The 26,014-nt window shown below is 36.9% G+C and overlaps 1 protein-coding gene across 1 annotated transcript; it reads left to right on the top strand.

Annotated features, from left to right (window-relative positions):
• The first annotated feature begins 164 nt into the window (after positions 1-164).
• LOC124233303 (zinc finger protein 345-like) lies at positions 165-23,356 on the top strand. Its single transcript, XM_046650468.1, has 3 exons — positions 165-571; positions 1,073-1,167; positions 21,171-23,356. The coding sequence occupies exons 2-3, from the start codon at positions 1,074-1,076 to the stop codon at positions 23,147-23,149; spliced, it is 2,073 nt and encodes a 690-aa protein (XP_046506424.1). The 5' UTR covers positions 165-571; position 1,073; the 3' UTR covers positions 23,150-23,356.
• Positions 23,357-26,014: the final 2,658 nt, after the last annotated feature.

Here is a 26,014-nt window from a genome sequence, read left to right on the forward strand (position 1 = left end):
GGTTCTGAAGCTTCGCGAGGCCTGGAGCTTCGCGGGGGCTGGGCCTTGCCCTTTCGGAAAGATTGGGGGAGAGGGGCGGCGGTGTGCGGGCTGGAGAGGTGGGAGCGGTTCACCTTTTTACCTGCGGCTGTCTCTAACCCAGGAGGCGCGGGAAGAAACCAGGACGGTCCCTCCAGGCCACTGGACCTGCAGTGTCTCCGCGGGTACTCAAACCAGCTCAGGACCGTGCGGGATCGGGGGTCCCGAGCCCCGGGGTTGGGGCGGCTTCTGGGCATTGGAGCCTGGGGCTGAGACTATCCAGAGAGTGACGGCGGCTGGCCGGCGCCAGTGATAAAATACGAGGCCCAGCCTAGTGCCAAGGGGTCAGAAATAGGTGGGGGCAGAGAGGAGAACTCCCTGAGAGCCACAAACTGGAGAATAGACGCCCCTTGGCTAGTCTAGGGGCTTGTCTGGAGGAGGCCCAGGATCACTAAGGAAGCAGAACTAGCGGTAGTATAGGAAACAGCCTGTGTGATGTCACAGAGCCGGGAGCACTGCAAGGTGCAGGGGACGACTTTCCGTGAAGAAAGAGGTAAGAAATAGACCACGTCGGGTGTGGGAGTGATCCGAAGACTGAATTTGAGGAAAGGTAGCCTTCCTTTTGCTCACCTTAAGAATCCTGGGGAAAGAGCTTTGTGTGAGAAGGTGGGAAGAGAGCTTCTTTCCACGCCAGTGGTGGGGGCTGCATGAGAGGGAACGTTTGAAGCCTTGGCCGAAACCCCTCGTGTCACTTCGCATGACGCATTTTTCCCACGCCAGCCTTTTATCTATCATGGCACAATGGAAACAGTCTGGTTTGTTTTACTTAGTTATTTTTTAAAATGTCATACGGTGAAATTGATATGAGAGGGGCGTACTGTTCTAACATATGTATAGATTCGTGTAAGCACCACCACAATCAGGATGCAGAGCTGTTTTATTCACTCCAAAAACCTTCCTTGTGCTATCCCTTTATATTCACCCCCCCCCCCCCCGCCATTAACCCCTGGCAGCCACTGATTGTTCTCCATTTCTATGGTTTTGTCTTTTCCAGAATGTCATATCAATGGAATCATATGCTGTGTAACCTTTTGAGACTTGCTTCTGTCACTCAGCACAATGCCTTTCAGACTCATCCATCTTGTGTATGTGAGTTCCTTCTTACTGCTCAGTAATATTCCACTGAATAGTACCACAGTTTTTTTAATCCATTCATCTGTTAATGGAATTTGGATTGTTTCCAGATGCTTTTGGTAGTTATGAATTATGCTACTATAAATGTTCATGCACAGATTTTTGTGTGAACTTCAGTTTTCATTCAGCCTAGTGTTTGAAGGCAAACACATCAGAATTTGAATCCTGACTTTGAGACTTATGGCCTGTGTGGTAACCTTGGGCAAGTTAACTTTTTTGACTACCTTCATCAGGGAGTTGTTGTGAGGTTAAATGACCCAATGTATCAGTGTTCTCAACTCTTTCAGACCCAACAGGCCCTTTTTATAACAAATATTTTGTAATGCCCTTGTTTCTATTCTGAAAAGAAATTCATTAAATTGGTAAAACTAACCTACATGCATAAATTTTTAAAGCTATGTAATGCCCTTACTCTAAAATTAAGGAGAAATAAAAGGGAACACATTGCAACTCAAGAGAAAAAAATCACTGTATATTAGCACTGGGAAAAAAACCCCAAAACCAAAATTCTGTGGTTATGTATAAAAAAAGAGGTTCTGAGCTCTGATAAGTATCAACAGATTTTCACCCATGTGGATGTTCGGCAGGACATTTGAAAATTGTATGGAACTGTCCTGTGCTGAAGGGTGTGTAGCATCGCTGGCTCTCACACATTAAATGCTAGTGGGGCTCCTTTCTCTGGTCATAAGGATTGGTTCCTGTCCACTGAGAGCCTCTGATTTATGTGAAATGTTCAGTATATTTACTAACTCATGGCAGCCGCAAGCAACAACATTCTGAAACTCCAAGAGGAGATTCTCCATTGTTTTAGTAATTTGGGGACTGGCTCAACAGTTTCACCTTCTTCTAAACCAGTGCTTCTCAAACTTGAGTGTGCATCAGAATCACCTGGAGGATTTGTTCAACACGGATTACAAACCCACTGCTGGAGTTTCTGATTCAGTAGGTCTGGAGTGGGACCTAAGAATTTGTGTTTCTGGGAAGTTCCACGGTGATGCCGATGCTGCTGGTCTAGGGAGCACATTTTAAGAAGCAGTGTTCTAAACCTCTCCCTTCAAATGTTTAAATTCAGTAGGTCTTTTAAAAATTTTAATCTTGGTTAATCTCCGTAAAATTCTGTAAAGCAGTGGAAACAGATACTCTTATCCCTGTTATTTTGTCACTGAGGAAACTAATGTTCAAAGACATTAGTGACTTGCTCAATGCTTTACAGCATTTTGCTCACCTAGATATTAGAATCCAAGGTTCTTCATTCCCAGTTGAGTGTTTTTTCCTTTAAGTAACACTGCTTGTGATAATAAAGGCAGTATGTGCTATATTGAAAGAATTTGAAAAGCAATTTCTCCTAGATCCTTGAAGAACCAAGGGAGATGGCACTATTTTATATCACTTAATGATCCATTCTTCATTTCTTACACTCCTCTAGCTTACTACACTCTCCAGCCCCGCTAGCCTCCTGTTCTTCCTAGAGCATGCTGAGGGTATTCCTGCCTCAGGGTTTTGATGAAGGGACTTTGCACTTGCTTTTCTCTCAGTGTACCCTCAGATGTCTTCGTGGCTCACTCCCTGTTTTTATTCAAGTCTAATCAAATGTTGCCTCCCCAGAAAATCTTCCCTGGCCATCCTATCTAAAATAAAGGTCTTCTTTATCCACTTACCCTACTCTTTTGATAGCATTTATCACTACCTGAGGTTGTATATGCTTGTATGTATTTGTTGGGTTTTTTTTTGCTGTGTCTTTCTGAGGGACTTTTTTCTGTTGTGTCATTGTCACATCCCCAGTGCTTACAAGTGTCCTTAGCACAGAGTTGAATAGATACTTGAATCCAGTATGTTAGTAATTGGATTATGACTCCAACACAGATTTCAGCCCAGTTTATTCAGTTCAGCAAACATGTTGAGCACCCATCATATGTAGGTATGCACAGTGTTGGTATTAGGGATGTAAAGATGGATAAAATTTGATTCCTGCCTGAGGGAAGGGAGGAGAAAAGACACTCAAAAAAGTCATTTCAATACAGATAGTAAGTGCTATGATAGAGACTAGATTACTGCTCTTATTCTCTGGAACCTACTTTGGTCATTCATAGGATACAGCATGGGACTGAGGCCACAGTCTCTGTGGCCCCTCTGTGGTCATGGGATGGCACAGAATATCTAGATGCCCTTACTCACTGGAACTGAAGATTCAGTTGGTGTCGTCTCACAAAGTACCACATATGTGGATTTCTAGACCAGTGCTGTCCAATAGAACTTTCTGTGAATATGTTTTAAATCCGTGCTGTCCAGTACCATAGCCACTAACCACATTGGCCTTTGAGCAATTGAAATTTAGCTATTTCAATTCAAGAATTAAGTCATTAATTTTATTTAAGTAACTTAAATTTAGACAGCTACATGTGGCTAGTGGCTACCATATTGGAGAGTGCAGTTCTAGAATGTCAACTGTTGTAGCTGTAGACACAAACTGACTTCTTCATAGCTCCTGTCTCTCCCCTCAGTGCCACCATCTCAAGACTCTGCCCTTCCTCAAGAGCCCAAAAGAGGAGGGAAAGGCTGACACTAGGCCCATGATAGCCATGTTCAGGGTGAGTTGGATCTCCTTCCTAAATCCTAAAGTGTTAGCTTACATTTCCTACTTTCATTCTGTTGGTTTAGGTCCCAACAAAATCCAGTACAGTGATCTGACCCCAGATATTTTCTTCCCCAGTAAGTAAGGCCTAGTCTCTGACCATAGGCTTCATAAGGCTTGTCATCATTTGCCTCCTGCCTTCCCATGGTTTTTCTGTCTTTCATTAGGTAAGCAGCCGTAGCAGTTAGGTTCTCAAGTAAGCCATTGTCTGTGGTACTTAGTCCTTGAGGAGTCTATGGCCCAACCAAGGAGTTAAGGAAAAATTCAAGGAAAGACATAAATTATTTTCAAGTGATAAAGACAAAATATCCCACAGAAGTTCAGAGGAGAGAGAGTATAATTTGGAAAATTTCATGAAGGGGATAGAATTTTGGTCGGCACTAAAATATGGTTGGAATTTAGTCAAAGGCAGGACAGAGGGCCTTTAAGGGGAGAAAACATAAGGCCAGCCTTAGGAGTAGAAGTGAGCATGTTTCCTGTGGGGCAATAGGTGGTAGGTTTATATTGAAAATTGTGAGGGTGAGATTGAGTATACTAGATAGGAATGAGGCGTTTGGATTTTACTGTATGGCTGATGGTGAATTAGTAGAAATTTTTGAAAAAGAAAATCCCATAATGAAGCTTGTTTGGTTTGATTTAGATATAGGGGATAAAAGAGAGTAGAGTTAAAAATGACTCCAGTTGGGGAACCTGGAAGATTCGAGAGAAATTAGATGATTTGGAAGGGAAACCAGTGTGCTGTGGAGAGGATTCTGGTGGGAAGCTAATTAGGATGAGCTAATTTTTTAAGAATATATTTACAGCAAGGCATATAAGGCAAGTGAAAAGAGACCTCAAACTTAGATGAAGATAGGATTCCAGAGGTGAGGACTTGACGTGTACAGGCAGGGACCTGCCTGTGGTCTGCGTTATAGTAAGCACACTTTCTGAAGCTCTACAGTCTGGCCCTCATTACATCTCTGACCTCATCTCTTATCATGCTTCCCTTTATTCCTTTATTTCCAGCTGCGTTGATTTCTGTTTTTTTTGCATTGACTTCTTTTCTTTTCCTTGAATGTACCAGGCTCATTCTCTTGCCTCCTTCAAGTCTTTGCTCACATGTAACCCACTCAATGAAGCCTTTCCTGACTACTCAAGTTAAAATTGCACCACTATCCCCCTTACTCACGTCAGCATTTTCTATCTCCTTTGCCTGATCTATATTTCCCTACCGTACTTTTCACCTTTTAATATAATCTACAATTTATTTATGTGGTTAGCATATTTTTTGTCTTCCCCTACTATGGAGTACGCTCTATACAGGCAGAGTTTCTCTTTCTTTTCTTCCTTGTTTTTGTTTCTTATCCACTGCTATATCATCTGTGCCTAGAATAGTGCCTGATATATAGTAGCTACCCATTAAATTTGTGTTAAATGTTGAATGATTTAATACAATTATAAATTTATGATTTCCAGCCTCACATTGCCCCTTGATAATCTTGGTAATCCTTGACGCTTCTGTGGAAAACTTAGACTGCTATATCTATTTCACACTTCTTTTGTTTCCTCAGACCTTGAACCACTCTATTCTCTTCACAGATTACAAAGAAAATACAGTCTCTTAGATGGGAACCCTTTCACCATCCTGAAACGAACATCAGCCTGCCTAAATCTGTATAGTCCCGTTCTTTATCCCTCCCGTTTGAATTGAGGAGCTCTATCTACCCTTCTGTAACAATTCTTCTGCCTGTGCTTTGGATCTCATCTTTCCTGTATCTTCAATACCTTTATTCTGTTTCCCTTCTCCCTCTTTCTATTTTATACACCCTTGGCAGTTGTATCCTTCCTGTTATTTTTTCCCAGCTTTAAGGTATATTTTACATGAAAGAAAATTCATCAATTTCATCTGAATGTTTTGAATTTTAACAATTGTTTACAGTTGTGTAACTTCTACCACATCAAGATATAGAACTCTTTGTCCAGTATAGTACCCACTAGCCATATGCAGCTATTTAAAATTAAATTAATTAAAATTAAATGAAATTAAAAGTTTATTTCCTTGCTTGTACTAGTAACATTTCAAATGCTTAGTAGTCACATGCGGCCAGCAGCTACTGTATTTGACAGTACAAGTATACAGTGCTTTGATCATTTCAGAAAGCTCTATTGGACAAGGCTACTGAGTGCTGCTGTAACTATGTCTCATAAATTTTGATATGATTACATATATTACCATTATATTTGAAATATTTTCTTATATTTTTTGTAATTTCTTTGACTAATTGACTTAGCACTACATTGTTTAATTTCCAAATATCTAGGGATTTTTCCAGATATCTTATTGTTATTGATTGCTAGCTCAATTCCACTTTCCTCAGAGAATATATTCTGAATGATCTCAATCTTCTTATGTCTGAAAAATGCTTTTATTTTACTTTCATTTTTTAAAGATACTTCCTCTGGGTGTATAATTCTAGGTTGACAAGTTTTGTTTTTCTATTAGTACTTTAAAGAGGATGAGCCTCTGTCTTCCCAACTGCATGATTTCTGGTGTGAAATCTGCTGTCATCTTATCTTTGTTCCTCTATGTGTAATATGTCTTTTTTTCCTCTGGCTGATTTTAAGATTTTCTCTTTATCACTAGTTTTGACCAATTTGATAAAGTGCATTGGTTCTGTTCTCCATGTTTCTTGTGCCTAGAATTTGTTGAGCTTCTTGGGTCAGTGGTTTAGTAGTTTTCATCAAATTTGTACAGTTATAAGCCACTATTTCTTCTAATATTTTTTTCTGCCTCGCTCCCCCAATTTGGGAATTCCAGTTACACAAACATTGGTCTGTTTAAATTTGTCCCACAGTTCACTGATGCTCTGTTCATTTCTTTTTTAAAAAAAATTCATCATTCTCTGTTTCTTTTTGGATAGTTTTTATTGCTATGTCTTCAAGTTCACTGATCTTTTCTTCTGCAATTTTTAGTCTACCTTTAATTCTATCAGTGTATTTTTCATCTTGGTCATTTTAATTTTTATCACTAGAAATTCAATTTCAGTCTTTTTTATTTCGTCCACGATTCTCTACTTAACTCTTTGGACATATGGAATATAGCTATAATAATTCTAATTCTAACATCTGTCAGTTCTGGATTGGTTTTGATTAATTGTTTTTTGTTGTGAGTTGTAGTTTTCTTCTTATTTTTCCTAGTAATCTTTGTTTGGATTCCAAACATTAATTTTATCTTCTTGGGTGTTAGATGTTTTTGTATTCCTAGAAATATTTAAGAGCTTTTATCTGAGATGCAATTAAGTTACTTAGAAATGGTTTAATCCTTTCCGGTCTTACTTTTAAGATTTTAAGGTTAAGATATATATATATAGTAGATCTATTTTCCTTTAACAAACCTTTTCTGATGGGTAACACACTCCTGTGTGTTTCTCCTTTACTCTCATACTACTACCACACTCACAGCACTTCTGACACCAGATGTGTGGGATGTTTTTCCCACACCATGCAGTTCACTATGACACCAGCTGTGTGTCCTACAATTCAATTCAGTTCTGACACTAGTCAGAGTTAGTGAAGACCCCACAGGTTAAGGGCTTTTTCCTACAGGATTTCCTCCCCCTTCAGATGCCAATTGCAATTAGTAGGCCCCCAGGTTGCCCACAACTTCTGTCTGACTTGGCTACAAATTGGACTGTCCCATGACCTCCCTTTTTGGATTCAGTCATTTGCTGTAACAGCTCACAGAACTCAGGGAAACACTTACGTATTTATTCCAGTTTTTTATGTCATAAAGGATGCAGATGAACAGCCAGATGAAGAGATATAAAGGGCAAGGTACAGAGGGTTGGAGCATAGGAGCTTTTGTCTCTATGGAGTTGAAGTGTGCCACCCTCCCAGTACATAGATGGTTTCACCAACCTGGGGGCTCTCCAAACTTTGTACTTTGGGGATTTTTTAGGGAGGATTCATCATATAGGCATGACTGACTATTCATTCAATCTGTAGCCCCTCTCCCCTCCCTGGAGGATGGGAGGGTGGGGCTGAAAGTTCTAAGCTTCTAATCATGGCTTGGTATTTCTGGTGACGAGCCCCTATCCTCAGGCTGTTCAGGAGCCTATCAAGAGTAACCTCAGAACAAAGGACACTCCTATCACTCAGAAATTCCAGGGGATTTAGGAACTCTTTGTCGGGAACCAAGGACAAAGACCAAATATTAGAACAAAAGATACTCCTGGTGCTTTTATCACTTAGAAAATTACAGGATATTTTAGGAGCTCTGTGCCAGGAATGGGGTCAGAGACCAATATATGTTCTTTCTGTTATTTCTCACCTTATATTTTCTTTATGACAGTGCATTTGAGTACTTGTAATACCGAATACTTTGTAAATGCTTTTGTATTATATGAATAATTTCTGTGTTTAAAAGAAAGAGTCATGCAGTATATTTTAGATCCTACATTGCTTCCCAGATAGAGACTGATGAAGAGTCATTTATTTATTCAACCATGACTCATTGTACACTTTCTATGTACCAGGCACTAAGTGTGCCCAGGCACTACTTTGTTGTTACATGTTTTATGTATTGGCTATGTTCTCTCTGATATTCCTGGTGAGAGAGGCAGACTTATTTTTATCTGATCCTGAGCAATGTCACAATTCTCTTGTTCATTGTTTTTTATTGCTTCAACTATACCAGTTTGCATACTAAGTTTTCAAGATATTATTTGTCAAATCTAGTTCAGTTATATTTGGCCTTCAACATAATTAGCTGGTTGCTACTCTCCATATCCTTCTGCCCTCACACATGCATAATCTCTCTCATATCAACATGACTCATGAGGATGGTGCTTTTTTTTTTAATCAATGATGAACCTACAGTGACATGGCATAATCACTCAAAGTCCATAGTTTACCATAGGGTTTTCACTTTTGGTGTTGTACATTCTATGGGTTTGGACAAATGTATAATGCCATATACCTGTCATTATTATGTCATACAGAGTATTTTCATTGCCCTAAAAATCACCTGTGCTCTGCCTATTCATCTTTCCCCTCACCCCCAACCCCTGATCTTTTTTTTTAATTAAGATTACATTGGTTTATAACATTATGTAAATTTCAGGTGTACATCATTATATTTTGATGTCTGTATAGACTGCATAGTGTTCACCACCAAAAGTCTGGTTTCCATCCATCAGCACTGGTGTTTTTATTGTCTCCATAGTTTTGCTTTTTTCAGAATGTCATATAATTGGAATTATACAACATAGAGTCTTTTCAGATTGACTTCTTTTACTTAGTAATATGTGTTTAAGTTTTCTCCATGTCCTTTCATCACTTGATAGCTCATTTCTTTTTAGCACTGAACAATATTCCATTGTTTGGGTGTACCACAATTTATTTACCCATTCACCTACTGAAGGATATCTTGGTTGCTTCCAAGTTTTGGCAGTTGTGAATAGAGCTGCTATAAATATCCATGTGCAGGTTTTTGTGTGGACGTAAGGTTCAGCTCATTTGGGTATATACCAAGGAGCATGATTACTGGATCATTTGGTAAGAGTATGTTTAGTTTTATAAGAAACTGCCAAAGTGTCTTCCAAAGTGGCTGTAGCATTTTGCATTCCCACTAGCGATGTAGGAGAGTTCCTGTTGTTCCACATCCTCCCCAGCATTTGGTGTTGTCATTGTTTCAGATTTTGGCGGTTCTAACAGGTGTGTAGTGGTGCCGCTTTGTTTTGATTTGCATTTCCCTGGTGACATATGATGTGGAACATTTTTTCATATGCTTTATTTGCCATCTGTATATCTTTTTTGGTGAAGTGTCTGTTAAGATCTTTGGTCCATTTTTAAATCAGCTTGTTTGTTTTCTTATTGTTGAGTTTTAAGAATTTTTCTGTGTTTTATTAACAATGCTTTAACAGATATGTCTTTTGCAAGTGTTTTCTTTCAGTATGACTTGTCTTCTAATTCTCTTGATACAGTCTTTTGCAGAGCAGAAGTTTTTAATTTTAATGAAGTCCAGCTTATCAATTATTTCTTTCATGCATTGTTTTGTATCTAAAAAGGCAATCAGCATACCCAATGTTATCTAGGTTTTCTCCTATGTTACTTCCAGGAATTTTATAGTTTTGCAGTTTATATTTGGGTCTGCAATCCATTCTGAGTGAATTTTTCTGAAGGGTGTAAGGGTCTGTGTCTAGGTTCACTTTTTGCATGTGGATGTCCAGTTGTTCCAGTACTATTTGTTGAAGAGACCATCTTTGCTCCATTTTTTAAAGTCTTTATTCCGTTGTCAAAGATCAGTTGAGTATATTTATGTGGGATTATTTCAGGGCTCTCTATTCTGTTTCATTGTCTATTTTTGACCACACTTTCTTGATTACTATAGCCTTTATAATGAGTTTTGAAGTTGGGTGGTGTCAGTCCTCCAACTTTGTTCTTCACCTTCAATATTGCGTTGGCTATTCTGGGTCTTTTTCATTTCCGTATAAACTTTAAAATCACTTTGTTGATAGTCATAAGATAACTTCTTGGGGTTTTGATAAGGATTGCATTGAATCTATAGGTGAAGTTGGGAAGAACTGATATCTTGAAAATATTGAGTCTTCCTATCCATAAATATGGGATATCTCTCCATTTATTATTTCTTCTTTGATTTCATTCACCAGAATTTTGTAATTTTCTTCATATTGATTTGTACCTATTTTGTTAGATTTATGGCTAAGCGTTTCATTTTCTTTCAGTGCTCACATAAATGGTATTGTGGTTTTAATTTCAGATTCCACTGTTCATTGTTTGTATACAGGAAAGCAGTTGGCTTTTGTGTATTAACCTGGTATCCTGCAGTCCTGCTATAATGCCTTATAAGTTCCAGGAGTTTCTTTGTCTTTTATTTCAGATTTTCCACAGATGATCATGTCATCTGTGAACAAAGACAGTTTTATATCTTTCTTCCCAATTTGTATGTGTACCTTTTAATTACTTCTCTTGTTTTATTGCATTAGCAAAGACTTCTGGTACAGTGTTGAAAAGGAATGGTGAGAGTGGACATCCTTGCATTGTACCTGATGTTAGCCAGAAAGCTTCCAGTTTCTCACCATTAAGAATGATGTTAGCTGTTAGTTTTTTAAAAATAGTCTGTATCAAGTTGAGAAAGTTCCCCTCTATTCTTAGTTTACTGAGAATTTTTTGTCATGAATGATTGTTGGATTTTGTCAAATGCTTTTTCCGCATCTATTAATGTGATCGTATGGTTTCTCTTTTTTAGTTTGTTGATGTAATGGATTACATTAAGTGAAACCAGCCTTGCATACCTGGGATAAATCCAACTTGGTTGTGGTGTATAATTATTTTTATGCATCGTTGGATTCAATTTGCTAGTTTTTTTGTTGAGGATTTTTTGCATCTATGTTCATGAGAGATATTGGTCTATAGTTTCTTTTCCTGTAGTGTCTTTATCTGGTTTTGGTGTTAGGGTAATGCTGGCCTCATAGAATGAGTTACAAAGTATTCCCTCTGCTTCTATCCTCTGGAAGAGATTATAGAAAATTGGTACAATTTCTTCTTTAAGTGTTTGGTAGAATTCATCAGTGAACCCATCTGGGCCTAGTGCTTTCTGTTTTGGAATATTATTAATTAGTTATTCCACGTCTTTAATAGCTATAGGCCTATTCAAATTGTGTATTTCTTCTTGTATGAGTTTTGGCAGATTGTCTTTCAATCTGCCAAATAGACCAGGAATTGGTCTGTTTCATCTAGGTTGTCCAATTTGTGGGCATTGAATCATTCATAGTATTCCTTTATTATCCTTTTAATGCATATGAAATCTTTAGTGATGTCTTCTCTTTATTTCTGATATTAGTAATTGGTATCATTTTTCTTTTTTTCTTCATTAGCCTGAGTAGAGGCCTATCAATTTTATTGATCATCTCAGCTTTTGGTTTTATTGATTTCTCTATTGATTTCCTGTTTACAATTTCATTGATTTCTACTCTAATTCTTTTTTTTTTTTTCCTTCTGCTCACTTTGGATTTAATTTGTGCTGCTTTTTCTAGTTTCCTAAGGTGGAAACTTAGATTATTGATTTTAGATCTTTCTTCTTTTCTAATATATGCGTTCGGTGCTATAAATTTCCCTCTAAACACTACTTTCACTGCATCTCACAAATTTTGATAAATTGTTTTCATTTTCGTTTAGTTCAAAGTATTTTAAAATTTCTCTCACGAATTCTTCTTTGACCCATTTGTTATGTAGAAGTGTGTTTTTACATTTTTTTCTTTTTGAGGAAGATTAGCCCTGAGTTAACATCTGCTGCCATTCCTCCTCTTTTTACTGAGGAAGACTGTCCCTGAGCTAACATCCATGCCCATCTTCCTCTACTTCCTATGTGGGATGCCTGCCACAGCATAGCTTGCCAAGCAGTGCCATGTCTGCACCCAGGATCTGAGCTGGTGAACCCCAGGCCACCAAAGCAGAATGTGTGAACTTAACTGCTGCACCACCAGGCTGGCCCCTGTAGAAGTGTGTTTTTAAATCTCCATGTATTTTGGGATTTTCCAGTTATCTTTCTCTCATTGATTTCTAGTTTAATTCCACTGTGGTCTGAAAGCAGATATTGCACGATTTCTGATCTTTTAAATTTGTTAAGGGGTGTTTTATGGCCCAGAATGTGGTCTGTCTTGGTGAATGTTCCCTATTAGCTTGAGAAAAATATGTATTTTGCTGTTGTTGGATGAAGTAGTCTATAGATGTACATTATATCCACTTGATTGATGATGATGTTGCATTCAGCTGTGTACTTACTGATTTTCTGCCTGCTGGATCTGTCCATTTCTGAGAGAAGTTGAAGTCTCCAATTATGGCAGTGGGTTCAGCTGTTTCTCCCTGTAGTTCTATCAGTTTTTGCCTCATATAGTTTGCCTCTCTATTGTTAGGTGCATACACGTTAAGAATTATTATGCCTTCTCGGAGGATTGACCACTTTGTCATTAGCTAAATGTCCTTCTTTATCGCTGATAACTTTTCTTACTTTGAGGTCTGCTCTGTCTGAAATTAATATAGCTGCTCCTGCTTTCTTTTGATTAGTGTTAGCATGATATATTTTTTCCATCCATTTATTTTTAATCTATATGTGTCTTTATATTTAAAGTGGATTTCTGGTAGACAATATATAGTTGGATCTTGTTTTTTGATCCACTCTGACAATCTCTGTCTTTTAATTGGTTCATTTAGACCATTCAAATAATCACCATTCAAAGTGATTATTGATATAGTTGGATTAATATCTACCATATTTGTTAGTGTTTTTTATTCTTCCACTCTTATTCTGCCTTTTGTGGTTGTAATTGAGCATTTTATATGATTCCATTTTCTCTCCTTTCTTAGTATATCAGTTATGCATTTTTAATTTTTTTAGCGGTTGCCGTAGAGTTTGTAATATATGTTTACAACTAATCCAAGTCCACTTTCAAATAATACTATACCACTTCACGGGTAGTATGAGTACCTTATAATAACAAAATAATCCTAATTCCTTCTTCCTTTGTCTTGTATCATTGCTGTCATTTATTTCGTTAATACACAAGCATACGTATTATACATAGATATAGGATATATACATAAGCATACGTAATCTATTATTGATATTTAAAAAAAACTGTTATCTGTTAAATCAATTAAGAATAAAAATATTAAGTTTTTATTTTACCTTACTTATTCCATCTTTGGTGTGCCTCCTTTCTTTATGTAGATCTGAGTTTCTGACCTATATTATTTTCCTTCTTTCTAAAGAACTTCTTTTAACATTTTTTGCAAGGCAGGTCTGCTGGCAAATTCTGTCAAGTTTTGTCTGAGAAAGTCTTTATTTCTCCTTCACTTTTGAAGGATAATTTCACAGGGTATAGAATTCTAGGTTAATTTTTTTTCTGTCAATACTTTAAATGTTTCACTCCACTTTCTTGCTTGCAAGATTTCTGAGGAGAAGTTGGATGTAATTCTTATCTTCGTTCCTTTCTAGGTAAGGTATTTTTGTCCTCTGACTTCTTTCAGGAGTTTTTCTTTATTTTTTATTTTCTATAATTCAAAAATGATATGTCTAGCTGTAGTTTTTTGGGTGCTTATCCTGCTTGGTGTTTTCTGGGCTTCCTGGATCTGTAGTTTAGTGTCTGACATTAATGTGTGTCATTGTTTCAGATATTTCTTCTGTTCCTTTTTCTCTTTTCTTGTCCTTCTGTTATTCCCATTATACTTATTATACTTTCTGTAGTTGTCCCACAGTATTTGGATATTCTGTTCTGTTTTTTTCAGACTTTATACTCTTTGCTTTTCAGTTTTTGAGGATTCTGTTGATAATATCCTCTTGGAGATTCTTTCCTCAGCTGTGTCCAGTCAACTAATGTGTCTCTCAAAGGCATTCTTCATTTCTGTTACAGTTTCTCTTTTTATCTCTGGCATTTTTCTGTTATTCTTTCTTAGGATTTCCATCTCTCTGCTTACATTGCCCATCTGTTTTTGAATGCTGTCTACTTTATCCTTTAGAGTCCTTAGCATATTAATCATAGTAGTTTTAAATTTCCAGTCTGATAAATCCAGTATCCCTGCTATATCTGGTTCTGATGCTTGCTGTGTCTCTTCAAATTGTGTTTTTTGCCTTTTGGTAATTTTTCATTGATAATTGAACATGATGTACTGGGTAAAAGGAACTGCTGGAAATAGGCCTTCAGTAATGTGGTGGTAAGATATTGGGGGAAGGCAGGCATTCTATGGTCCTATGATTAGGTCTTAGTCCTTTAGTGAGCCTTTCTCTCTGGACTGTGAACCTCAGAAGTGTTTCTTTGTTTTTTCCTTCTCCCTTCGTCCCACAGGATAGCAGGAATGGGTTAGAGGATTTCTGCCATGTCAAAGGCCAGAGCCAGTTGGAGTTGGGTATTTCCCTTCTTTTAAGGTGAGTTAGGCTCTGATAAAACCCAAGCAGGTTAGGCTGAGGTTAACTAATTTCCCCTGAGGGTCAGCCCTGTTAAGAAGAACAGAATGTTCTGAGTTATTTCAGAATGGATCCTTTCTCCCTTCCCCTGCCAAAAGCCCAAGAGGACTTTTCTCAGATGTTTACTTTGGGAATTTAGTTGAGCTCTTGGAGCTAAATCTCACAATATTATGGATGCCCTCCCTCCCAATGACTGCATCCCCCTAGAGTGTTTTACTCTCAGAGTTGTCCACACTGAGCCTTCAGCAATTCATCAGTTATAGTTCAGATTTTTCTACCCCTGGCACTGGTTCCTGCAGCATTTTCCACTGGTGAGTCTCTGCTCCTATAAGTTGTGACTGCCTGTATTCCTCTGTCTTTCCCTTCTCGGGGGCAGTGGTTTGCCCTGTGTCCTGTGGTCTCTTAAGGATCAAAGAAGAATTGTTGATTTTTCAGTTGTCCACCTTTGTATTTGTTGTTAGGATAGAGTGGTGACTTCCAAGCTCCTTATATGCAGAAGCAGAAACCTGATATTTCTTAAAGTATGGATTATTCCATCATGTAGACTTAGGAAATTTGATTTTTTTGGGGGGGGGGCGGCCTCCACATAGAGCTACAAACTGCTAAAGTCTAAGAGTAATGGAATGGACAACCTGGAAGAATCAAAATAGGAGGTTTTGGTGAGAATGTGTGTGATGTTTGTGAGTTCAAATTTCAGAGATTTAGCACTCTGTGGAGATGGCTCAGTCTTACAGTTGACTTTGGGAATGGGTACAAGAATTATATAGAAAAATTAGAAACAAGATTTCTATATAAAATGAAAGCTGAAAGATCAAACATGCCACTTATAATAAAAACTGTAAATTGGATTAAAATACTTTCTAAGTATTCTAAATGCTTTACATATTTACATATTATTTACATATTAACTCATTTAATCTTTGTGATAAGCCTGAATTGTAGTACTTGTTATTGTCCTTATTTAAAGTACAGCCTCTTGGTTTAGTTGTGTTTTGGTTTTTGAACCAAAGTGATAAAGAAAGATTTCAAATAAAAGATTATACAGATATAAATAAAAAGGAAGCTGAACTACAGAATTAATTTAAAAATAGAATTTATAGCCAAAGAAAATAAGACAAAGGAGGTCTTTTAGGATTATGATTAAGTTTGCTTTTTTTGAATATCTAATACATCCATATAGTTCAAAAATAAGAAATTGGAAAAGATATACAGTGAAAGGCCTTCTTCATGTTCTTTTTCTGCCCAGTTCCAGCTCCCCACCCTCCTTAGATAATCCTGTTCTTATCTGACCAGACTTTATAACAAAAAAAGAACACGTTATGCATACTGTTTACCATCTTGCTTTTTTCACTATATCTTGGGGATCTTTCCATATCAGTATGTAGATCTTCCTGTTTTTTTACAACTGTGTATAATTCTGTTTTTAAATTTAACCAGTCAGTTCCCTATTGAGGAATATTTGGGTTTCCAGATAATGCTGCAATGAATTCCTCCATATATATGAATTTCCCAAAGTAGAATTGCTAGATAAAAGGTTCAGTTATGTACCTGTAATTTTGGTAAATATTACCAAATTGCTTACCATTAGGGCTATCCTAGTTTATACACCCTTCAGCAGGGTATGAGTATGTCTGTTCCCTATGGCCAAGATAAGCATTTTTGTTAATTTGAGAGGTATAATCTACAATAAAGACATACCATGGCTTTTTCTATCCTGAATAGCATAGCACCAGAGTTTATAAATATATATAAATAAAATATACATATGCGATATACAAAATAAATGTTAAAAATGCAAAAGAAATATTGACAAGTGTACAAAGATAATATGCCTTTCTTACTACTAGACAGAATCAAGCAAACAAAAAATGAAGATGTGTTGGTGCCGGGCCAGTGTCATAGTGGTTAAGATTGCAAGCTCCGTTTTGGCAGCCCAGGGTTTACAGATTCAGATCCCAGGCGCAGATGTAGCATCACTCATCAAGCCACACTGTGGCCGCATCCCACGTAAAATAGAGGAAGAATGACACAGATGTTAGCTCAGGGCCAATCTTCCTCACACACACACACAAAATAAATAAATAAAAAATAAAGATGTGGAATGTCTGGATAATTCATTAAAGTTGATTATGTACCTCTACAAATGGAGCATACATTTTCTACTATAAAATCCAGGGAAAATTACAAGGTTAATCATATATATTACGCAACCTAGCAAACCCTAATAAAGTTGTTGAAAACTTTCAGGCTCAATTATCTGAATCTCATGCTCATTTTTATCTTAGTCTCTTTATTCATGTTCTTCCATCTACTGTGCATGCTTCCTTTTATGCCAATCCTTGTGGCGGGTATTTACAGAGTTCCGCAGAATGATACACAAAAGAACATTATTTATGCTAACAGTTATATATTAGTGGAATTAGTTATAGTATTCATGATCTTGATATATATAATTTTTCTAAGTAAATACTTTTTTGAAGCAAGTTAATTTCTTTTAAAAGTGGTCATTAATGTTGCTTTTTTAATGATCACACATTTATTTCTTGACTCTATAGTTTATTTATCCCTCACCACTGTACTATAAATATGCTCATGAAGGGCATTCATTATTCCTTTCCTTTCAAAAGAATCTAGTGACTTTTTCTTAGCCCTCTTTTATCTTCTTAGATAAAATTGAGTTCATTGTCCTTATGAAACCATCTTTTTATGCTGTGCATGAGAGTGTAAAACTCTGATTTACCTAATTTTCTAACTACTCCATGAGTTCCTTTCGTGGTTTCTCTTTCTGTCTCTTAGTAATGGGTATCTGTGAAAAGTTGTCTCTGCAGTGGTTGTTACGGTTTATAGGTTGAATCTCCCCCTTAGCATTTATGCCTGTAATTATTTAAAAAGTAGAAACTTGCCACCAAACATTTACTTTTCCAAAAATTAGGATAGTGCTTTTATCTTAACTTTTGCTTTGAACAGTTTCCAGGGCTTAGTTAAAAAAAAAAAGTGACTGGACTGATTTTTAAAAACTACTGTCATTGTGGCATTCTCATTAAAAAAAAAAAAAACAACCAACATTTGTCCACTCACCAAACATTTGGCAAACATATGCTGTGTGCCAGATATTGTGCCAGGAGTTGAGGGCTCAAATGTTAAAGACTTCAGTCTCTCATCTCCAGGAGTTCAGGGTCTAGTAAAAGAGGCTGTGATAAGTGCTGTGGTGAAGAATATGCTGACCCAACATGGGGAGCAGTGGTGAAGAAAGTGGACTCTGGGCCCCAGCTGACTGGGTTGAATCCTGGCTCTGCCACTTACTAGCTCTGTAGCCTTGAGAAAATTTCTTAATCTCTCTAAGCTAGCACTGATCAATAGAAATATAATGCGAGCCACATATGTAATTTAAAATTTTCTAGTAGCCATGTTTAAAAAAAATAATGAGAAACAGGTAAAATTAATTTTAATCTTATCCCATAACCTAAAACATCGTCTTAACATGTACTCAATATAAAAATTTATTAATGAGATATTTTACATTTTTTTTTGTACTGGATCTTCAAAATCTGGTATATATTTTACACTTATAGCACAGCTCAATTTGGACTAGCCATATTTCTAATGCTCAGTAGCCGCATGTGGCTAGAGGTTACTGTATGGGATAATACAATTTTATGCCCCATTTATTCATTCATAAAATGGGGATAATAATAGTTTCCATCTCATGGAGTTCTAGTGAGGAATAGGTGATTAAATACGTGTAAAGTACTTAGAACAGTGATGGTTCTAAGCATGGTAAGCACTCATTAAATGTTAGCTGTTATTATTTTTAAGGATAATTATTTTATTGTTGTAGAGGCCATGAGAATATAGATAAGGAGCCTAGAAGAGGTGATGTTAAAATTGAATCCTGAAGAATGGGCAGGAATTAGAGCAAAGACTAGGTGATGGGAGGGGAGTTCTACATGAAAAGAGCATGTACAGGGAGACATAAGAAATTTGATGGAATACTAGGAAGTAAAAACAGTATGGTTAGAGTATAAGGTATGTGTGAAACTGACAGATGATGAGGCTGGATTGGTAGGTGGATCAAATCGTTAAGGACCTTTATCTCAAAGGGTCGGTCAATGACAAGCCACATATATGATGGTGATCCCATAAGATTAGTACCGGATAGCCTAGGTGTGTAGTAGGCTATGCCATCACATATAGCATGTGTGAGTACAGTTTATGATGTTTGCATAAGGATGAAATTGCCTAATGACACATTTCTCAGAACATATCCTGGTCGTTAAGCGATGCATTTCTGTATTTGAAAGATCACAGTATCAGCAGTATTGAGGGTTGGAAAGGGGCCAAATGAGAGGACTTCTTCTGATTTCACAGAGAGAGTCAGTAGAAAGCTGAGATTAAAACTGAGGATTTTATGAACCTGTAGCCATAATAATTTCTACTACTTCAGAGAGAGCAGTAGAGATTAAGTGCTTGGACTCTGGAGTTCTGGCTTATGTGTTTCTTGGGGCAAGTGACTTCAGCACTCTGAACCTCCTTTGAAATAGAAATTCCATTATCCACCTGATAGGCTTCTAATTAACTATTGTTAATATTGTGAGGCAGCTTGGCATAAACTCAATACAACCAAAAAAGGCATCAAAGTTTCTTTCTCTTTCCTCTAAGACATGAAGTAGTGACTCTGGAGACACATATATGCACACATGAAATAATAGATAAACGATGTAAAACACTGCTTTTAAGTGCTAAAATTAGAAGTTAAAACAGTAGAGCAAATATTGTGGGAGATCAGGAAAACTGGGGAATTAGGAATGTCATGGGAATAGTATAATTTGAGTGGGGCTATGAAATATGGTCAAGAATTAGATGAGCAAAACAAAGCAGGAAGGGCTTTTTGGGCAGGAGAAGCAACAATAAATTAGTTACAATGAGGAATGAATGTTGAATGTTAGTACAGTTAATTAAGTCATTAATTCCTCTTGTTTAATGCTTGCTTATTATATGCCAGCATCTAGGGGTCACACTGAAGGCATGTTTAAGTGAAAATCTACATACTGAATAAAGAGGCTGCCCCTCAATTTTTTCTTTCACTTGACTCAACATGGGCAGTCAGGCTTCTGCATACCACTCCTTCCCCAAGTAGAAGGTTGAAGTATTTCATTCTGGGGAAACTAATCAGCCCAAAATGAAAGACAATAGGTGCCAACGTTTGGGGGGTCCATTAACGATATGGGCAGGTGTCTGCCCAGTAATCCTGCAGTGAAACCCATTATTGATCATGCCTTTACACACAGACACTTAACTTTCAATCAACATATTAGAAACTCACTCTTAAGTATTAACCCATAGTGAAGGACTACTTCTAGATATGCTGATATATAAAAAGAAGGATCATCTGTCTTTTGTCCTCTATGCTTAATGTTTCTTGCCTTTCTGTCCATGACTGAGAGTAAAAACAATCTAGATTTGTCTTAGGAAAGCCCTAAGAATTGTTTTTCACTTTAAAAGAGTAAATTTTCCCCTTTTCAACCTTTCTTTTTTCCTTTAGACCTAGTTTCTGCTCTTACATCAAATGTAAAGCAGTAATATTAGCAATTATTCTGCAAAAAGGGATTAGGTAAAAGTATTGCTTTGTGTAAGTCAAAAAACCAAATCTAGTAGAAAAGTTTATTTAAAATACATTTAAAGAGCTCTTAATTGGCTTTAAGATAATAGTTTAAATGTTGATTAAGTAGTTTTCTCACTGGAGGCTCCCTAAAAGACCATCTCTCTTTGATAACAGTTTTTCTTTCTTTTTCTTTTTGTTTTTTTTTTTTTTTTTGAGCAAGATTAGCCCTGAGCTAACTACTGCCAGTCCTCCTCTTTTTTGCTGAGGAAGCCTGGCCCTGAGCTAATGTCTGTGCCCATCTTCCTCTGCTTTATATGTGGGACACCTACCACAGCATGGTGTGCCAAGTGGTGCCATGTCCGCACCTGGGATTCGAACCAGCGAACCCCAGGCCGCTGAGAAACAGAACATGCAAACTTAACCACTCTGCCACCTGGCTGGCCCCACAGTTTTTCTTTCTTAATCCTTGCTTATCTTCATGTGTTTTTTTTTCCACTCTCTGTAATTTAGCATTTTCCCTAATCATCCTTCTCTCCTGACAGCGTTTGCTTCATTCTCTTTGATTACATTATGTCTTGAATCAGACTCTTTCATACCACTAGCATTTTGAGTTAACCCCTCCCTAGATTACAAGGCCATGTTTATATTCCCAGTATGGTATGTTCTCGGTATTTGTAATTTCATTATCTCATTCCTAATATAGCAGCTTCTTTTCTCCCAGCATTGGACATATAGTAGATTTGTATTTTTATGTCTTTTAGATGAGAAGTCTGGACCTAAAGCCAACAAATCAACAGTAAAGCAGCAGGACATTTTCAACGAAGGTTCATTCCAAGGAATAAAGATGGAAGAAATTACAAAGAGAAAGTCTTTATTGGGAGAAACCTGGAAATCTAGAGGCCAGTTTAAGAATCAGCACCTAAACCAGGAGAATTATCTGGGACAAGATATACTCACCTGCATGGAAATTCCTGCCAAAGAAAGAGATATAGAGTCTAATGAATTTGGAAAAGGTTTCAGTATAAGATCAGTAGTTGTTTTGGAGCAGAATGATCCTGTAGGAGAGTGTTGTCATGAATATGGTACACCTGGAAAAATATTCCAACAAAACTCAGATTTAATTAGACAGAAGAAGTGTGATGGAAAGAAACCTTGTAAATGTAGTGAATGTGGGAAAACCTTCAGAGACCACACTACTCTTATTCAGCATCAAAGAACTCATACTGGAGAGCGACCCTATAAATGTAATGAATGTGGAAAGAGGTTTAACCAGAGTTCCCACTTAACAAACCATCAGAAGACTCATACAGGAGAAAAGCCCTACAAATGCAATGAATGTGGGAAGGCCTTCAGTTATTGCTCAGTCCTTATTCAACATCAGAGAATTCATAGTGGGGAGAGACCTTATGAGTGCGTTGAATGTGGCAAGACATTCAGTCGTAGTACATACCTTACTCAGCATCAAAGAATTCACACTGGTGAGAAACCCTATAAATGTCTCGAATGTGGGAAGGCTTTTAGCCAGAGCACACATCTTACTCTACATCAGAGAATTCATACTGGAGAGAAACCTTATGAATGCAATGAATGTGGTAAAACCTTTAGTCAGAGTGCACATCTTACTCAACATCAAAGAATTCATACAGGAGAAAAGCCCTATGAATGTAATGAATGTGGGAAAGCCTTCAGTGATCACTCAGCTCTTATTCGACATCATATTGTCCATACTGGCGAGAAACCTTATGAATGTAATGACTGTGGGAAAGCTTTCAGTTACTGTTCAGACCTTATTCAACATCAAAGAATGCATACTGGAGAGAAACCATACAGATGCAATGAATGTGGGAGTTCCTTTAGTGATTGTTCAGCCCTTATTCAGCATCAAAGAACTCACACTGGAGAGAAGCCCTACGAGTGTAATGAATGTGGGAAAGCTTTTGGTAACTACTCAGCTCTTATTCGACATCAAAGAATTCATACCGGAGAGAAACCCTATGAATGTAAGGAATGTGGAAAAGCCTTCAGCAGAAGTACATACCTTACTCAACATCAGAGAAGTCATACAGGAGAGAAACCATATAAATGTAATGAATGTGAGAAAAGTTTCACCCAGAGTTCATTCCTGACTCAACACATGAGAGTTCATACTGGAGAAAAACCCTACAAATGTATTGAATGTGGGAAAGCTTTTAGTGACCGCTCAGGGCATATTCAGCATCAGAGAACTCACACTGGAGAGAAGCCCTATGAATGTAATGATTGTGGGAAAGCTTTCAGTTTCTGTTCAGCTCTTATTCAGCATAAGAGAGTTCATACTGGGGAGAAGCCCTATAAATGCAATGACTGTGGAAAAGCCTTCAGTGATCGGTCAGCACTTATTCAACATCAGAGAACTCACACTGGAGAAAAGCCCTATAAATGTAATGTATGTGGAAAAGCCTTCAGTCAGAGTACAAACCTCACAAATCACCAGAAAACTCATACTAGTGAAAAATCTTATAAATGTAATGAATGTGGGAAAGCTTTTAGTTACTGTTCAGGCCTTATTCAACATCAGATGACTCATAGTGGAGAGAAACCTTATGAATGCAGTAAATGTGGGAAAGCCTTCAGCTGGAGGACAGACCATAAAAAACATCAGAAAACTCATACTGAAGAGAAACTCTACAAATGTAATGAGTGTGGGAAAGCCTTTAGCCAGAGCACATATCTTACAAAACACCAGAAAATTCATAGTTGAGAGAAAGCAAATACACATACTGAATGTAGGAAAACCTTCAGACAAAACTCTTCTGTTCCGCATGAAAAACCTCACACTGGAGAGAAGTCCTCTGAATACCTTGGGAGTTTGGCCAGTATGGTGACTCTTCCCAAGGAAACAGAAGGAGGATCTTGAAAACTGTCAGCTACCTAGAGTGGCCACATGGCTTAGTGGAAAGAGCACAATTCTGAGTTTTAGAGGTCCTGGACTCTAATTTCAGCTCTCTTACTAACTAGGTCTAGTACTTACTTCAGGGTAAGTGACTTTACCTCTTTAGACCTTAATTTATTCATCTGAAAAATTGGAATGCCTGATTAATCTTTAAGATTCACATTTATTTTATTTACTACTAGTGCAGGCTTTTATAGATGTGATTCTTAATTTGTGACTTATTTATAATAAATACATCAGGTGTGATTCACAGTGTGAGCATGTAGTAGTCATTAAGGATTCAATAAAAATGTAGACCACATGCTATATATACTATTTATTACCTTTGCATTGGTTCTCCAAAGTTCAGCATATCATGAATATTGAAGAAAATTGAGAGATAAAATAGTATAAGTTCTATGAATTATTGCAGTGGGAAAGTTGAGATCTTTTCTTGGTTAAGAATCTGGTTGTTAGATAAAACCTTAGAAAAGAATGAACTAAAATGTTGGTAAAGGCTAGATTACCTAGAATCTGTCCAAACTTAGTCTTGAAATATAAACTTTCTCTACTAAGTTTAGTATGGTTGCCATCATGTCCCAGATGAAAAGGAACTAGAAAACATGTCTTGGGCAGGTTACCAAGAAAAGATGAAATTGGAAAGTTTGTTATTTCCATACCTAAATATATGAAGGCCAGGTGGATGAGAATAAATGCTGAGATCCAACACATCTAGAAAAGTCTATTGTTCTATTGTCTGACTTTTTCCTGTGACTACAGAGACAATGGCCTGAAAATATGAAGATTTACCCCAGAAACCTGTGATTTTATTGGCCAGCTAGGGACAGAAAAAAGATAGAACTTATCCAATGTATGGTTTTGGAGACTCTTCTAGACTTACTGAATCTGGAGTTCATTTTGGTGTCCAAGAAGATTCTTCACACGTAAGGGTAGATTATTATGGACTTGCTACACAAGCTTTGAGAAAACCTGGACTTAAGGAAGTTGTGTTTAAGCCTGACTGAATTTATGTATCCTTCTAAGAACATGTGAAAGTCATGCTTTCTCATCAGAAAAATATGGGACAGATTTCATACAGTTTTGTGAGCAGTTACAATATATATATATAATACTGGTAGTTCTATAATCACATATATATTATACTAACGATAGTTCATTTGAAAGTGTAATGGAGAAGAGATTCTATTCACAATAGCTATAGAAATATAAAATATTTAGGAATGAATTTAGTAAGAAATATGTAAGACCAAAAATTCATTAAAAATTTTTTTATAGTGTGGCCCCGTGGCCGAGTGGTTAAGTTCGCGCGCTCCGCTGCAGGCGGCCCAGTGTTTCGTTGGTTCGAATCCTGGGTGCGGACATGGCACTGCTCATCAGACCACGCTGAGGCAGCGTCCCACATGCCACAACTAGAAGAACCCACAACAAAGAATACACAACTATGTACCGGGGGGCTTTGGGGAGAAAAAGGAAAAAATAAAATCTTTAAAAAAAATAAAATAAAAATAAAAAAATAAAAAATAAAAAATAAAAAAATTTTTTATAGTGGCAATAAGTTAATCAGTACACGAGAAATGTATCATGTACCTGTAGGGGATGAGTGAATAAAATTGTTAGTTAAAATCATTAATTAGCAAATTTAATTTGAGGTTATTCTAAGTTTAATATGAAAGAAAAAAGGGATGAGAATGGGCAAAATATTTCCAAAATATAATAAAGCTGGGGTGGGGAGGTGTGCAAAAACAATTGATCCATAAAGCAGAAAAGAAGACTCTGAAACAGGCCCAGTACATAAAAGAATTTAGCATGTGAAATTCTTCATTAGGAGTGGTTGGATAACTAATTCAGTAACAGTTTTCAGGCAAGTAGCTAACCTTTATAGTAAATAAATTTACCAAGTGGATTAAAGATCAAATGTAAAAATGAAACTATGAGAGAAACAAATATGTGTAGATAAATACCTAACTGATCTTGAGTTGTGGAAGCTTTCCAAACTGTTCACAAGAAACAATAGTTATTACTGCCAAAAAAAAAAGCTAAAATTTGTGTTTCAACATACCTCAAAAAGTGAAAAAGCAAATGACGGATTAGGAAAAGAACTTTCTTGGTGGTATATATGATGAAAAAAGGGTTAATATCTATTATATATGAGATTTTATGAAATAAAAAAAAGTAAAGGAAAACAAGGATATGACACAAAAGAAGAAATACAAGTAGCCAATAAAATGTGAAAAATAGCCTTATTTGTTTTCAGAGAATTGTGGATTAGAACAATTATTTATACATTTTTTGTTTCAACAAATTGACAAAGTACAAAAAATACAGTGTTATTCAATTTTGAAGGATGAATGCTCTAACCCAACCTTGAATACTATGTTTATTGGTACAGTATTTCTGGAGGCACTTTGACTCTATGTAACATGAGACTTAGGAATATATGTGTTGGTTAACCTAGTTAGGTTGGTTAACCGAAGTGGATATCACTTCTAGAAATGTATTCTAAGCAGCAGTCGTTGATGTGCACACACAGTTATCACCAAGGATTTCTATTTTAGCATTGTTACATGGATGAAAAGCTGGAAACAACCAATTTGTGTCAGACAATAAGAAACTGGCTACATCTGGAATATTTTGCAATCTTTAAAAATAATCTTATAGAAGAATATTTAGTGA

This window comes from Equus quagga, unplaced genomic scaffold, assembly GCF_021613505.1.
Source record: "Equus quagga isolate Etosha38 unplaced genomic scaffold, UCLA_HA_Equagga_1.0 188_RagTag, whole genome shotgun sequence".
NCBI classification, from domain to species: Eukaryota; Metazoa; Chordata; class Mammalia; order Perissodactyla; family Equidae; genus Equus; species Equus quagga.

What these genes read in the sequence shown, in the direction of transcription:
- LOC124233303 (XM_046650468.1), top strand. Translation starts at nt 1,074, where the DNA reads ATGTCATATCAATGGAATCATATGCTGTGTAACCTTTTGAGACTTGCT. An exon ending in GACTCATCCATCTTGTGTAT is followed by an intron (nt 1,168 to 21,170) that starts GTGAGTTCCTTC and finishes TATGTCTTTTAG; the next exon opens with ATGAGAAGTCTGGACCTAAA.